This window comes from Apaloderma vittatum, unplaced genomic scaffold (genome assembly GCF_000703405.1).
Source record: "Apaloderma vittatum isolate BGI_N311 unplaced genomic scaffold, ASM70340v1 scaffold45887, whole genome shotgun sequence".
In the NCBI taxonomy this organism is placed as follows: domain Eukaryota; kingdom Metazoa; phylum Chordata; class Aves; order Trogoniformes; family Trogonidae; genus Apaloderma; species Apaloderma vittatum.
This window is the reverse complement of record NW_009725415.1, coordinates 1-13,803: the sequence shown is the minus strand read 5'-3', so window position 1 is coordinate 13,803 and position 13,803 is coordinate 1. Positions and strand designations below refer to the sequence as shown.

At 38.2% G+C, this 13,803-nt stretch overlaps 1 protein-coding gene across 1 annotated transcript; it reads left to right on the top strand.

Moving 5' to 3' along the window:
• Positions 1 to 419: 419 nt before the first annotated feature.
• On the top strand, positions 420 to 13,749 carry LOC104269496 (zinc finger MYM-type protein 2-like; the record flags this gene model as incomplete). The annotated part of the gene is made up of 8 exons (XM_009872873.1): positions 420 to 527; positions 2,035 to 2,129; positions 3,297 to 3,465; positions 4,368 to 4,519; positions 8,545 to 8,659; positions 9,756 to 10,007; positions 10,390 to 10,510; positions 12,901 to 13,749. Coding segments are annotated over 8 exons (1,205 nt in total), but the record flags the coding sequence as incomplete, so codon positions are not given.
• Between the last annotated feature and the right edge of the window lie 54 nt (positions 13,750 to 13,803).

Sequence of the window (13,803 nt, the reverse complement as noted above, 5' to 3'; positions counted from 1 at the left end):
AACCCCTAACATTCTGTGATTCTGTGATGGGTCGTTGGGGTTGTGATGCTGAAATGGCTTGTCATCCCACCAACTCACCTTAAAGGAGAAAACTGTCTGGGACAGTTTTTTAATCTGGAGATTAAAAAATTCCCCGCAATCCTGTAATGGTGTTTCTGCAGTACATATATCTCTCTGCCCATATCTCCCGTCCCTGCCTGCCAAAATCCTCTTCCTAGGAGAATTTGCCTTTTCTTCCAAAATCTAGATTTTACGATTTTCCAATGACTCAGATGAAAGTTCAGGGGTTTTTTTCAAGTTCTTTCAACAGGTGTCTCAAAGGATGTTGAAAAATTACATGTACTTAGACCCTGGGCCTGGTATATAGGAGGCCAGTGGTAGCAGGCTTATCATTTTGTTTTGTTTTGGTTTTTTAACAGGTGTGATAACTGAGTCAAATCTACTGAATTCAGAAACAGAGGCACAGACAAGCTTGCCTGATGTTCCGTACGAACCAGACCTTGATATCGAAATAGATTTTCCAAGAGGTATTTTTTCGGTCATTTCAATAAATGTAGTGAAATAAGACATTGTGGGCAACCCTGTATTTGAAAAAGGTAGCGTTATCTGAATTAGCAGGCAAATCACTCCTTTGAGACCTGTCTTGAAATAAAGTCTTAGGTTTATGTACAACAATTTCTACCACTCTACTGAATGCACGTGACAGTGGTTGTTTCTTTATACTATGTCCTGAACAATCCAAGATCCAAGAAAGGCCCTGGCTGTAGCTAGTGTCTCCCTTGACGTAGCTTCTCTTGGACATAAACCTAGCATACCTCCCCTGGATAGCTTCTGTATCTGGTGTTGGAAATCTCCTGTTGCCTTCTGCCATAGATACCTGCACTAGATGCCCAGACTGGTTTTTTTTTGTTTGCTTTATTTCTAATTTAAAGATAAGTCTAGGGGTTAATCTGACCTTAGTCTTAGGAAGTTTATTAGCCACATGCATACTAGACTTCTAACCCCTTTTAAAAGTGAGGGTTGGTACATAAGGAAAAACAGGGAAGAAAAAGATGATCAAAGTGGAATAGTAATACAAGTCTGTGATGGCTATTGATTACTCTGAAGTGCTTCTGAGATAAGATTCTTTGTGGTAGCAGGAGAAGGACTGGTGCTTGGTCTGGGGCAGAGTTCTTACATCTTTGTTTGCATGTGAGTGCTATTTCATCTGGACTGGTTTGAGTGGTGTCTGGAGTAGAAAGGTGGTAAAATCAGACTATCACAAGAGCATTCAGTTTTGAATGAAGATATTTGATGGCTAAATAAGGGATGAACCATCTTCAGTAAAGTAAATAGAGGTGGAACTTGCAACATTAAATCCATTCACATGTTGTCACATTCCACTGTGTTGCCTGAAATAGAGTCCTCCATCCTACCCCTGAAATGTTAAGCTACTAATATTTTGACATATTACCATATATCTCTTTACCAAAATTACTGTAATATCCATTGTGAGCTAGACCTCTCCCACTTGTGTAAATAGACTAAAACCGGTTACTCTGAAAGAGCTTACATTCTGATTCTTAATGTTTTTAACCAAGTATTGTGTGCTATATAAAATATGAAACATCATTAGAACTTGTGGAAATACACGAACAAAAGTGCATATACTAAGTTAATTTGTAGCCTTTCCACTCATTGCTGCTCCTTCTCAACGTGACTTCAACTTCTGAATATTAAAGGCTGCCCAGACAGGAAAAGTGGTGTAGGGGTCTGTGGTAAGAAATGCTGCCTTAGAGACATGAGGTAATGTTTGAAAAATGCTGAATGTTGTGTCCTTTGTACTTTATTTAGAAATAAAGAAATGGATAGCTTTGCCTTACTTTTGAAATAAGAATAGGTTTATTTCCTTCCTCAAAAGCCAGTCTTGGGTAACATTTATGTGTGTGCTTCTGCGCACCGTGTATGTTAATGCACACTGGTTGTTCATTGTTTTTTCAAACCACTGTTATTTAAAAGATGTTTAGAAAAAAGCTTCTGTTAATGTATTTTCAGCAACTGAGGAGCTTGATACAGAAAATGAATTTTTGTTACCTCCTGTTTTTGGAGAAGAGTATGAGGAGCAGCCAAAGCCTCGGTCCAAAAAGAAGGTATTTTTGTCATGCTATTAAAAAAAAAAAAAAGCAAAAAATCTTAAGTGAGCAAAAATGTGCCAGACTTGTTTTTTTTCAGTTCTCACCATGCTCTTAGAAATGTTACTGCCTATTCATACCTAATAGCTTGTCTTTATGGGGTAAATTGTTATAATTCAAGTAATGAAATTATTTCAGTCTTGACTGTTGCGATTAACCATCGGATTTAACAGGAGTATAATTTCTAAATTCTGATCCAATTTTTGGTTCACATTGATAGAACTATTGATGTAGAGTGCTAGTGTGCGTATAATTGCTATAGTCTTATTAATGCTTTTATACTTCCTACTTTGAGAAAAGCTATCCTGGTTTAATTTGATAGCAAAAGAAGAATGTTGGCATTACCATGGCTTATGAGTGCTATAGCTCTCTCCTATATAAAACAGTTTAGAAAAACATTTTTATTTGCTTGTAGTTTTCCTAGATTTTATTTTCGGTAAAAAATTCTTAGTTTAGACATTGCAAATAAATTAGCCATATTCTTTTATTTAGAGGGAAGCTAACAGGAAATAGTTTCCAGTGCCTGCACAAAGCTGAAATGGTTTCATTTCAGTAACTGCAGTCAATAGGACAGCTTTAAAAAAAAAAAAAACAAAAAAAAAACAACCAGCCAACTTGTAAGAAGACTGTCTAAGAATAAAGGTGTCTTTGTAGTTTTTACTTTGGAGTCTAAACTGTTGTTAATATCCATGTATTCACTGCTGGAAATACTTTAATTTGGGACCAATACCGGCTTTTCATTCGATGGGTTCAGTTGAGCCTATAAGTTGATTTGTGGCGTCTTTAACTTCCTGTACTTTAACAGGGTGAAATTCTGTAGATACACTGATTTCTTTTGTACATAATGTTTGTTGCTTAACACGATAGAACCGATACAGCAGTTCCATTACCAAAAAATATTCTGTGTTAGGAACCAGTGTGAAAGGTGAGTTAGAAACATCTTGTCAGCTTAAGTAAATACTGTCCTTAGAAGCGTGTTCAACACAGAAACTGTGCCCTGAATGGAGCACGTGTTTCTTTGCAGTGAACATTCAGCTCATAATTTGGCTTGCAGCTTGCTTATTCTGCCCAGTTTCTGTGTTACTGCTGTTGGCTGCGGTGTTAACCACTGTGTTTCACTGGCAGGGGGTGAAGAGGAAAGCCGTGTCAGAATACCAGTCTCACGATGACAGCTCTGAAAACTCAGAGTGTAGTTTTCCGTTCAAATACGCGTATGGTGTAAATGCGTGGAAGCACTGGGTAAAGTCTCGCTATTTAGATGAAGAGCTTCCAGAATTAGAGGAACTGAAATCAAGTAAGTATTTCAAACAATCTGGCATCCAGATTCTTATTTAGTAAGGAGAATTGCTGTACTCAGATGATTTTCAACTGGTATTTTTAATAGTTTTCACATGTCCCTAATGTTCCCACAGTGACTGGGATTATTTTACCACGGAGCTGCCAAACTTTTTTTTCCCTAGTTTTCCCTACTTGTGTCAAAATGCTGAGTCTCACACTTTTCATGCAAGCCAGGACAGTACCTTCCTGATTCTTCAGACTTCCTGTGACCATTTTGATTTTTTTGGGGGTCTCATTTTCTTCATATTTTAACTCGCCTTGGAGTTCACACCTTTTCTGGCCTTGCAAATTTTCAAGGCAGGGGGGCATCCCACTTTTTTCCTGGAAGGAGCTCCTCGTCTGAGGCTGGCATTACCTGGCTGTGGAGCTCTGAGACAAAGTGGCCTTCACTCCGATGGAGTCTTGCTGCTCTTTTTGTAATGCAGCTCTTTGTGTCCATTGGTACTGAGAGGGAAAAGGGGTATTTTTTGCTACTCCTGCTCTTCTTCAGCTCCCACATGCGTCTTAGCACCCTTATGTTATGCTGTTGGATCTTTGGAAACTGCCATTCCTCCTGAAGGTCTTCCTCTACAGCACTGTCTTCACGTCAGCATCTTGAGCTACTTTTGTGTCATCTTCAGCTGTGCACAATGGTACATTTGTCAGTGGGTCATACTGCATTTGGTTAACTAAACATTACTCTTGTTCATTTTAATACACACCTGACATTTGAACTACCTAGTGCATTTAGACTCATTCATTGGTTAGTAGAGAGGATATCAAGCCAGTTTCCCGCTTTCCAGTCCAGAAATACCCCATCCCACTCTCACCGTTTAATAATACTGTTGTATAATATAGCATCTTTTCTCTATTTTACAGCAAAGTCTGTGAAATTAAAGGAAGATCTATTATCACATACTTCAGCTGAGTTAAACTATGGGTTGACACATTTTGTCAATGAAATTCGAAGGCCAAATGGAGAGAACTATGCACCTGACAGCATCTATTATCTGTGTCTTGGGATTCAGGAGGTTAGTAGAGGCTATAGAGATGGAAAGTGGAGCTTCTGATTTGACTGTAATCTATTTCAGTGGAAGAATGGAGATAACATGGATTTACTGGATAGAAACTATGCCTAATATAATGGCTGTGATCTGGAACACAGAGAGGCTGCTGTGTAAATCACATTGTAGAAAGCTGTCTGTATAGAAAAGGAGTTTGCAGACCCATCCTGGAAACTCAGATGCAAACCGGTATATTGTAATAATTTTAAGCTGCTAAGACTTCGCAGTCTAAAATGACACAGTTTTTCTAAATTCTGTGCTTAATTTTGTTTGCTTGAAGTTAAAACAGAATGAAAAAAGGCATGATCTGTAGATGTTTACTAATTCAGTTACTCAGCAATAGTTGGAAGCAAGCTATGTGAAGTGTTTTTTTGAGAGAGCCTACTGAATATTGTGCACTGTGGGCAGTCAGGCTTTTCTGTAGAATGTGGGAAATTCTGCTATATTGACTTAGATGTGAACTCTGCCCCTGAATCAAAATTACATTGTATTTCAAAGATAGAGGGAATCAGTTTAGATCTGAAGGCAGTACCATATCACTAGATGATTAGAAAAGCTATTCCACAACTTGTCTCATAAGCAAAGGAATCTTAGTTTTTAGTACATAAGGCAAGTAATAGATAAAATAAGCAGTGCTCAGAGCTGAGAAGACAGAAAATTTTCTTCAAGTTACAAGGCAATAAAAAAGTGCGTATCATGTGGAAAGCAAGCCGTTCAGAGGCTTTGCAGTCCTCTTTAAATTGTTTCGTACTTAAGGCAGAAGACTTGATTCAAGTAACAAATTATTAAATCAAAATCTTTGAACATAAATGGTACCTCCACTGATTTTTCTGTATTGTGAATATGGAAGATTAAGGAGTTAGCTGGTGTCTTTACCTCATGGTTGGAATTTGTGCAATGAGCATTCATTGCCTGGCATTTCAGTCAATGTTGCTACAAGGCATCTTCAAAATTAGCTATCTTTCTGCTTCTGCACTTGCATAATACACTGTCTGTATCTTTCTGTTAAACTGAAAATACTCATGTTAATCTGATAAACAATACCCAGAGTGAGGTATGTGTTTATAGAGTGGAACTCAACCAATATTTTTTTCTTTTTTCACCTTTCTCTTTTGTGCCTTTGTCTGTTTTGTCTGCTGTGAAAGCCAGTTATGTGTAAAACTTGATTATTATTTTTTTAGCTTATCAGAACCAAGGTTTGTGTGGCGCAACACAATCATCATAATCCCAAATACATATACACATTACTGGAATGTTAGAGGTCATTTTACTGGAATTACTGCTTGTACTTAGTGTCCATTTTTTAATTCAGGTGATGTTAACAGCCCCATTTCATTGGCCCAGTTATGCTATTCATACTGGTAGGAGGAGGGTACCAAGCTCCTGAGAGCTTGTCTGGAGAACTAGGATTGCTTGGTCTGGAGAAGAGGAGGCTGAGGGGAGACCTTATCACCCTCTACAACTAGCTGAGAGGAGGTTGTAGTGAGGTGGGTGTTGGTCTCTTCTCCCAAGTTACTAGCAATAAGATGAGAGGCAAAGGGCTGAAGTTGTGCCAGAGGAGGCTTAGATTGGATATTAGGAAAAATTTCTTTACTAAAAGTGTGGAGATTCACTGGAACAGGCTGTTCAGGGAGGTGGTGGAGTCGCCAACCCTGGAGATTTTACTTCAGGACATGGTTTAGTGCTCACAGTAGTGTTGTGTTTACAGTTGGACTCAATGATCGTAGAGGAGTCTGTGATTCTAAGATACGCCCTGTTCTGAGGGCAGCAGAACTCCATTGCCGTCTTTCCGTCTGACAACTCAACATGGGTACTCTGGGAAGATAATAAATTATCTGCTAGTGCAGTATTGGCTCTGCTTAACTCAGAAGGGCATTAGAGCAGATGAAATTATGCCATTTAAGGATAAAGTTGTGCTGAAATCACCAATATTGTGCTAACTTAGTGTAAGTTTGTCTTCAAAGGAAGAGAATGTGAAGCCATAGATAAGAAAAAGAGCACTTTCTCCCTCCACCAGAATTATTGCAGTCGGTGTAAGTACAGGCTCCAGTTGCAGCTTTTCCTCTTGGGTGTAATATGGTCTGAGCGCAGGGGAAGTGTTCTGGAGTCTTCAAGTCTTAGGCTGTTTTGGCTTTTTACTTTGTAAAATAACTGTTTTTCTTAAGACAAGCACTTGGAAAATCTGTTCCAGCAAACTAGTCCCTGAATCAAATGGTGTATTTTCTCTGTTCAGGTTCATTTGCAGCTGAAATTGTTCTGCTTTCAGCCAGAAATGGTTAAATAATGGTTTTGATAACTGATCCTGGAAATATCACACTTAAAAGTAAAGGTTGTTGCATGGTCAGATGGATGTCTAGTAAGGAGAGTTCATCCAGAAGAAGGTGTTGGCCTGTCTCGCTCCCCTGCTGCACTGTAGCCTTCATTGTTCCAGTACAGAATGGGATTTTTTAGTATTTTTGGGTTTTTTGCATGTGCCATAATGGGGTGGTTTGTGCAAAATTCAGTCTGATGGAGCTTGGAAGATGTCTGTCCGAAGGTGCTGTGGGGTGTGATTCATCTCGTTTCCCACTGTGGGACTCAGAGGCATCTCTAGTTCTTCCGTGCTCTCTGCGGTTTCAGTCAAGCTCATCTCAAGTGGAAACCGCTTAATGCTAATCCTGCTCATGCGAGAGTTTGTAGAGTAGCAGAACACAGCGTTGTGGTGGAGAAATCAAAGTTGTACGCTGGGTATTGTGTAGCAGGGGAGACTGCGGCACAACATCATCCTGCTGTAGACTCTGCTGTGCTACTGGTCCCCCCGGTTGTCAGGGTTTATCCAAACACTTACTCTGAACTAGGAAACAGAAGTATTTCGAGTTCTCACAGGCTTGTGTGGGAATAGATTTTCAACGATTTTTCACTCTTATTTCAATTGCACTGCTAGTGTTCAATGTGAGTGTTTAATGCAAACCAGAGAAGAAGGAAGTTCAGGGAGAGAAAATGTACCAGGGATCAGGGGCAAACCCCATAAAGGTTATATTAAGCTGTATTGTCTGAATTAGAATTGCATTATAAAATCAAAACGATAGATGTAGAAACAAGCACATTTTAGGGAAGGTTGTACTTTGAAGAATTAGTTAAATGTACTGTATAAAATAGTTAAGTAAATGAAGATGCGTTGAAGACTCCTAGGAAGCGTTTTCATTCGTTTTTCTTTATAAAACTAAGTTCAAAGTTAAGGAAGTCAAGATACGCTGAACCACCTAGTATAAATGAGTGCTATGTTTAATATTATTTCAAGTATGTGCGCAGAAATAGCTGCCATTTCCAGAAGCCACTTTTTTTGTATTCACTAACAACTGACTTGTTCATGCAAAGATAACACTGAAGTGGAAAATTTAGGAAGCCAATCCCATGTTTCTTAGAAATGTCTCCAGAGAGGATAATGTCAAATACTACTATAGCCCTTGGCCATTAATTCTTGGTAAAGGTTTGAAAGAGTTTCAGCCACTTTGCGTCATCCTGTAATTTTTCCTGCACTCCTGCATATAATTACCATAAACATAGGGGGTTGGTGTTTTCTTCTGCTCCCACTTACTTCGAGGATGCTTTTGTCAGTGTCGAGAGTTCACATTTAAAATAGCAGGTTCTTGCTAAATGTTTGTTTTGTTTTTTTCTTTGAAGACCTAGGTGGAGGAGAAGATGAATTAATTGTTTGGGGTTTATTTTTTTTAAATGGCTCTCCATTCTCTAGTATAGTGTTGCACACAGGTGATTTCTAAGAAAAATATTAAGAATTGCAATTAATATATGATTCAAATCCAGTTATAAATTTACAACATATGTTATATTAGAGGTGACTTTTAGCTGCTGAATATAGAAAAGTATCATTGCTTTATTTTTCAGTACTTTTTTTTAATTAAAGTGCAAAGATTGTGCTGAAAAAGAACCCTATAGCACAGGATTTGTTCTAGTCTGGAATGGTAAATATTGTGTCTCTCTCTTTTCTGTAGTATTTATATGGAAGTAATCGAAAAGACAACATATTTATTGATCCAACCTACCAGACATTTGAACAGGAATTAAATAAAATACTTAGAAGCTGGCAACCAAGCATACTTCCAGATGGTAATTTTCTTTTTGGTCATGTATGTTTTTCATCTATTAGTAATTCTGTATTCTTAAGCATGTAGATACATAGAAACATTTTACACAATGCAATAGTAGTTGATTAAAAATCATAAAGATGTCGTCTAAGAGCTCAATTAAGATTGTACATGTTCTTATTGTCTTGTTTCTTGGTCATCCACGCTGCAAGAGTTGATTTTGCCACCACCTGTTAATCTAAAATTAACTGTCTATTTTTAGGAGAGAAAGTTAGAGTAAGCAAGCTGCTCTTCAACATAACTTGTTACCTGAGCTGAGCTTATTTTTTGCCCATTTTTTTCCCAGATGGGAAAGCGCAGGCAGGCAGGCACTAGAGTGTGTATGGGTATGGCTGAAGAGCAATGTCTTTTAGTCTTTCTCCAGTGGATTGGGAGGACTCTCCACCATGTGCCTTCTGCTCAGGAACATCATCAGTTCATGGAGAAAACAGGAGTTTTCCCCAGCAGATCGATGTTGGTGCAGAACTGCAGAATCCACTATTCTTCGTCTTTCTCGCAATCCTCTCTTGAGTGAGAGCTTGTCCCTGCCAGCTCCTTTCCTCTCTCTTCTTGATACGGACTTTTCTCTATAGCTCTGGAGAGCTCTGTGCAAGGCCCTCCAGACCGCCTGCCCTGATACGGTCTGGGGGTGTTTTCCAAGTGAGATACCCATTAGCAATAAGAACGAAGAAGGTACAGCTAATTAGAGGCCTGATCTAAGCAGAATAAAATGAACTCAAAAGTAGTCTTTTTATAAAGGGATTAAGATAACCCCTTGAACCTTTGTTTTTATTTAATGAGGGAGTCACACCTAAGCCATGCTGTTGTGAATACAGAGAAACATGTTCTCTGTGAAATCACCTGTACTGTAATTTCGCATTGACTGTGTTTTCCTGGAACAGCCAGTGTCTGTGTCTTTAAGACATGGGTGTGGGGGTGTGGACATAAAATTAAATACACTTAATAAAGGCTTCTGAGCATTTTGTTAAATTTTACAGTAAACAGAAACTTGATTCTCTTGTACTTGGGCAGTTTACAAGCTAATCAAATGCATTTTGTCTAATATTCTTATTTTGAAGGATCAATATTCTCTCGAGTTGAAGAAGATTACCTCTGGAGAATTAAACAGCTGGGATCACATTCACCAGTTGCTCTTTTAAATACTCTGTTCTACTTTAACACTAAATATTTTGGCCTGAAAACAGTGGAGCAGCACTTAAGACTTTCTTTTGGCACTGTTTTCAGACAGTGGAAAAAAAATCCTCTAACAATGGAAAGTAAAGCATGTCTTCGATATCAAGTGTCTTCCCTGTGCAGAGCTGATAATGAAGGTACTACGGCAGTTCCAAAATAAGTATTGCAGGAGCATCTGCATTGCGCTCCTCTGAGGGACATCTGGGCACCTTGCCAGGAGCCAGAGGTTTGCCTTTGTATGAAATTTAGAAGCTCTTGGCTCCTGGATCTTTTAACTGAGAGTGTGTGGTCCATGGAGACTGCGGGGTCACTGTGCTAAATGATCTCTTTGAGCCCATGACTCTCCATGGTAAATGCTGTGTCTGTTGTTGCTGTGGGTTGCGTTTCCAGTTTGCAGATGTGCGTGGTTGTGGTGACCACATTGCAGTACTTGCTGGGCTGCACAGTCTGGGAAGTTTACTGAAAAATTTTACATAACTTCAAGTTATAGCTTAGATGTTGTTGATTTTCTTCTTCAAGATAAAATTACTACTGGAAAAAGGAAACACGAAGATGATGAACCAGTATTTGAACAAATTGAAAACACGTCCGATCCAGCTAGATGCCCTGTGAAAATGTTTGAGTGCTATCTGTCTAAAAGGTAAGTATGATACGGGATAATAAAGAAGTGGTCTAGAGTAGACGAAAGGGAGATGTTTTGATATAACATGAAATATGCTCATGCAAAAGGGATGGATTGACATCTTCTGAAAATATCTACATGAAAGCATTGAAATCTCTAGTTCTGTATCGGGTCAAGATGTGCAGAAACTGGGATCCTTGGCTACTTCAGTGTTAATTGTCATAGACTTGGTCTGAGAATGATGGTATCATGCTTTTTTTTTACCTGGAAACACCAAGTATCTCTGAAGAGAATTAACAGCAAGAGATCTGGTGGGTTTTGCTACTGAGGATTATTTTTTGTGAGGTCCCCATCTGTTCAGTAAGAACTGGATTGGGACAATGGATTTGTTTCATGTTATGTCACCAGGAATCTGAAATGTAGCTACTTCTAAGACACCTAGTTTGAAAGCTTGTTTAAAGTACTTTGTAGTAGAAAAAATACTACAGTAACCCAGCATTTAGAAATACCTTGTTCCCTTCCAGTCTGCACAGAAATTAATGTTAGAAAGAAAAGCTTAGGCAACTCATAAAAAATTAATTTAGCAGCTAAATGTCTTAGAAATGTTTGAAAGCAGGATTTCTTGGGAATATTTTTCTTTAGTTAGAGCAGCTGTTTGAGGTACTGATTTTAATGTAGATTGTATGTAACTCTTAAGTGAAATAGAGCCGAGTGATACTGAAGAAATAAAATCACGTTGTATATACAGTACCAAAATTCAAATTAAGCAGAATACCGAACATTACGAAACAGCATCTTAATCTTAAATGTGAAGAAAGATCTTGTGCACTATGTACGTGGAAGTGGAAATATGCTCTATATGCTATAATGCCATAGAGAGAAATAAGTAAAAAGTGACTTCTGGTCTGTTAATGCAAGCATCTATTTTTCATAAACTCAATTAATTCTGATTGTTGCAGGTTTGGGTTTGGTTTTTTTGCTTTATACTGTCTGTTGTCATGGTTTGGAGAGGGTATATTGTTAAAAAATTGTAGCTGAATTTCTGAACTGAGTTACACAGCCAGGAGGGGAGAGAGAACAAAGAAGTTTGTTAGAAATATCTCAACTTTAGTGAAAAGAATGCAGTTAAATCCATTTGGAGTATCATATGTGATATGGTTTGAGTCCTGCTGTCTTACAGATATTGGTCACCATTGCTAACTAGAGCAGCAAACTGCTTCTCCTGGTTCCACTTCTAATAACATATACCTTGCATCTTTGAAATAATTTTACTAAAATATTTAACACTTTAAAAGATACTGTAAAATTTAAGATAATGTTGTAATTTAAGGTAACATTGTGGAAGTATTGTAAAAATTAAGGTGGGCAGTTGCAGCTGAAATTTCAGGATCCTCTGTTTCACAGCTATGAATACTATATCATTGCTTGTTCCTATAAAACTATTAGTATATTTTAAACAGTCATATATTGTTTCTTATCTAACTCTTAATCTGATTTATATGAGAAGAGAACAAGCCAACATTGACCTCAGCAGGCAAAGAGCAACACCTAGAATCTTATCAGGCAGTTTGAGAAGATGAGTTGGTAAAATACAAAGTAGGAGATGACTCCTGAAGTCTGCAGTATTTGTGAAGGAGGGAGCATGAGTGAACACTTGCAAATTATTTTCTGACACTTGCCTGAATGGCCAAGATGCTAGAATTTCCTCAAAGGAGTCTTCTGTAGTGGCTTAGAGTGTGCTGGATCAAACTCCAAAAGTATAGCAGGTCAGAAATTAGACCAACTAACAAAAGGTTACAAGAAAGAAATTGAAGTATTTTAAGACTTGTAATGACAAGCCCTTTAAGTAAAGTGGGTTAAGGAGGGATTTTAGCTTGTTGCTACATTTCTGTACATCTCTTGGACTTCTGTACATCTCTCAGAACTACTGTCCTGGATTTTTGAGGACCCCCAGGCTCTACATTCAGAGACAGCTGCCTCAGGCAGCCCTGCAAGCAATTACACTGTCAGCTGGGGCCACTTTGCAGATCTTGTGATCAGGTGTTCTTAAAGAGATAGGAAATACTTTCTGGTTTAGCAAGTCCTGGGTCTGAACATTTTTGAAAGCTGGAAGAGTCTGTGGTCTCCTGTATGATTGCCAAGTCCCAAGTAGCTGCTTGTGGCTTCTCTGAGGGCATGGGACTGGCTGGGCTTGGACCAGACTTGGCACGGCTCCTTCTGTGAAAAAGTCATTTTTCAACGTTAACTTTTTTTTTAATTAATTTTTACTTTTTTCTTTTTTTTTTTTTGATAATTTGCCTATATGCAGTTACAAGTTCCATTTGTGTGGGGTGTTGGAACTGCTAACACACTGTTTTGTCCTGTGAGGCTGTTTTTCTAACCCCCCACCTTATTTTTCCCCCTTGTAGCCCACAGAATCTGAATCAGAGGACGGACATGTTCTACCTGCAACCAGAGCGCGCTGTCTCGGCGGAGAGTCCCATCTGGTACACTGCCACATCACTGGACCGCAACACATTGGAAAATATGCTCGTACGGGTTCTTTTAGTAAAAGATATTTATGATAAAGACAATTACGAACTGGATGAAGACATAGATTAAAATAAACTTCCAAAAACCATCAAGCAAACAAACAGCATTAGATAGTCATGCTGCTAGACTTTACTATGGAGAACATTTCAAGTTTACCCTTCGTTTTATGAGTTTTGTAGCAGTCTGTACCCTCACCTGGGTATTACCATGTAAATAGTCCGTGAGTGAAAGCTTCCATTATTCTGAGTAGTGGTTCTAGGATACATAACAAACACATTTCAGATTTTTTTATTATTATTATTTATTTGATTAGGTATGTTTGTAACTTTTTACATTGCAGAATATGAATGAGAATGTGCCATGTGTAATTTTTTTTTTCCCCCCCCTGTAGTAAGAGTCATCCATACTGCACAACTCTGCTGTTGGAAGCTCCCTTGAAAGGAGGCTCTTTTAACGGATTCTTAAACCGGATGGTTGTGTATGGGTAGCACTACTAAAGTTTAGAACTTGCTGTGTCTTTCAGAATTTTTAAATAAATTGTAAACTAATAGGTTTTTTACTTTTTAGTTACTGAAGCCTTATAAGGTTATGTAGAGAGATTCCATCTTATGTACCAAAAATAGAAAAAAGAGAATGCTGTCAATATTGGTGTACTGTAATGTGAATCTATTCTGGTGAAAACATTTTTTTGTTGCCCTTATTAAAACCTTAGTGTCCTTTCCTTATCTGTGACTCTTTCTCAATTGCCCCTACAAATAATAAAAATATATATATATATA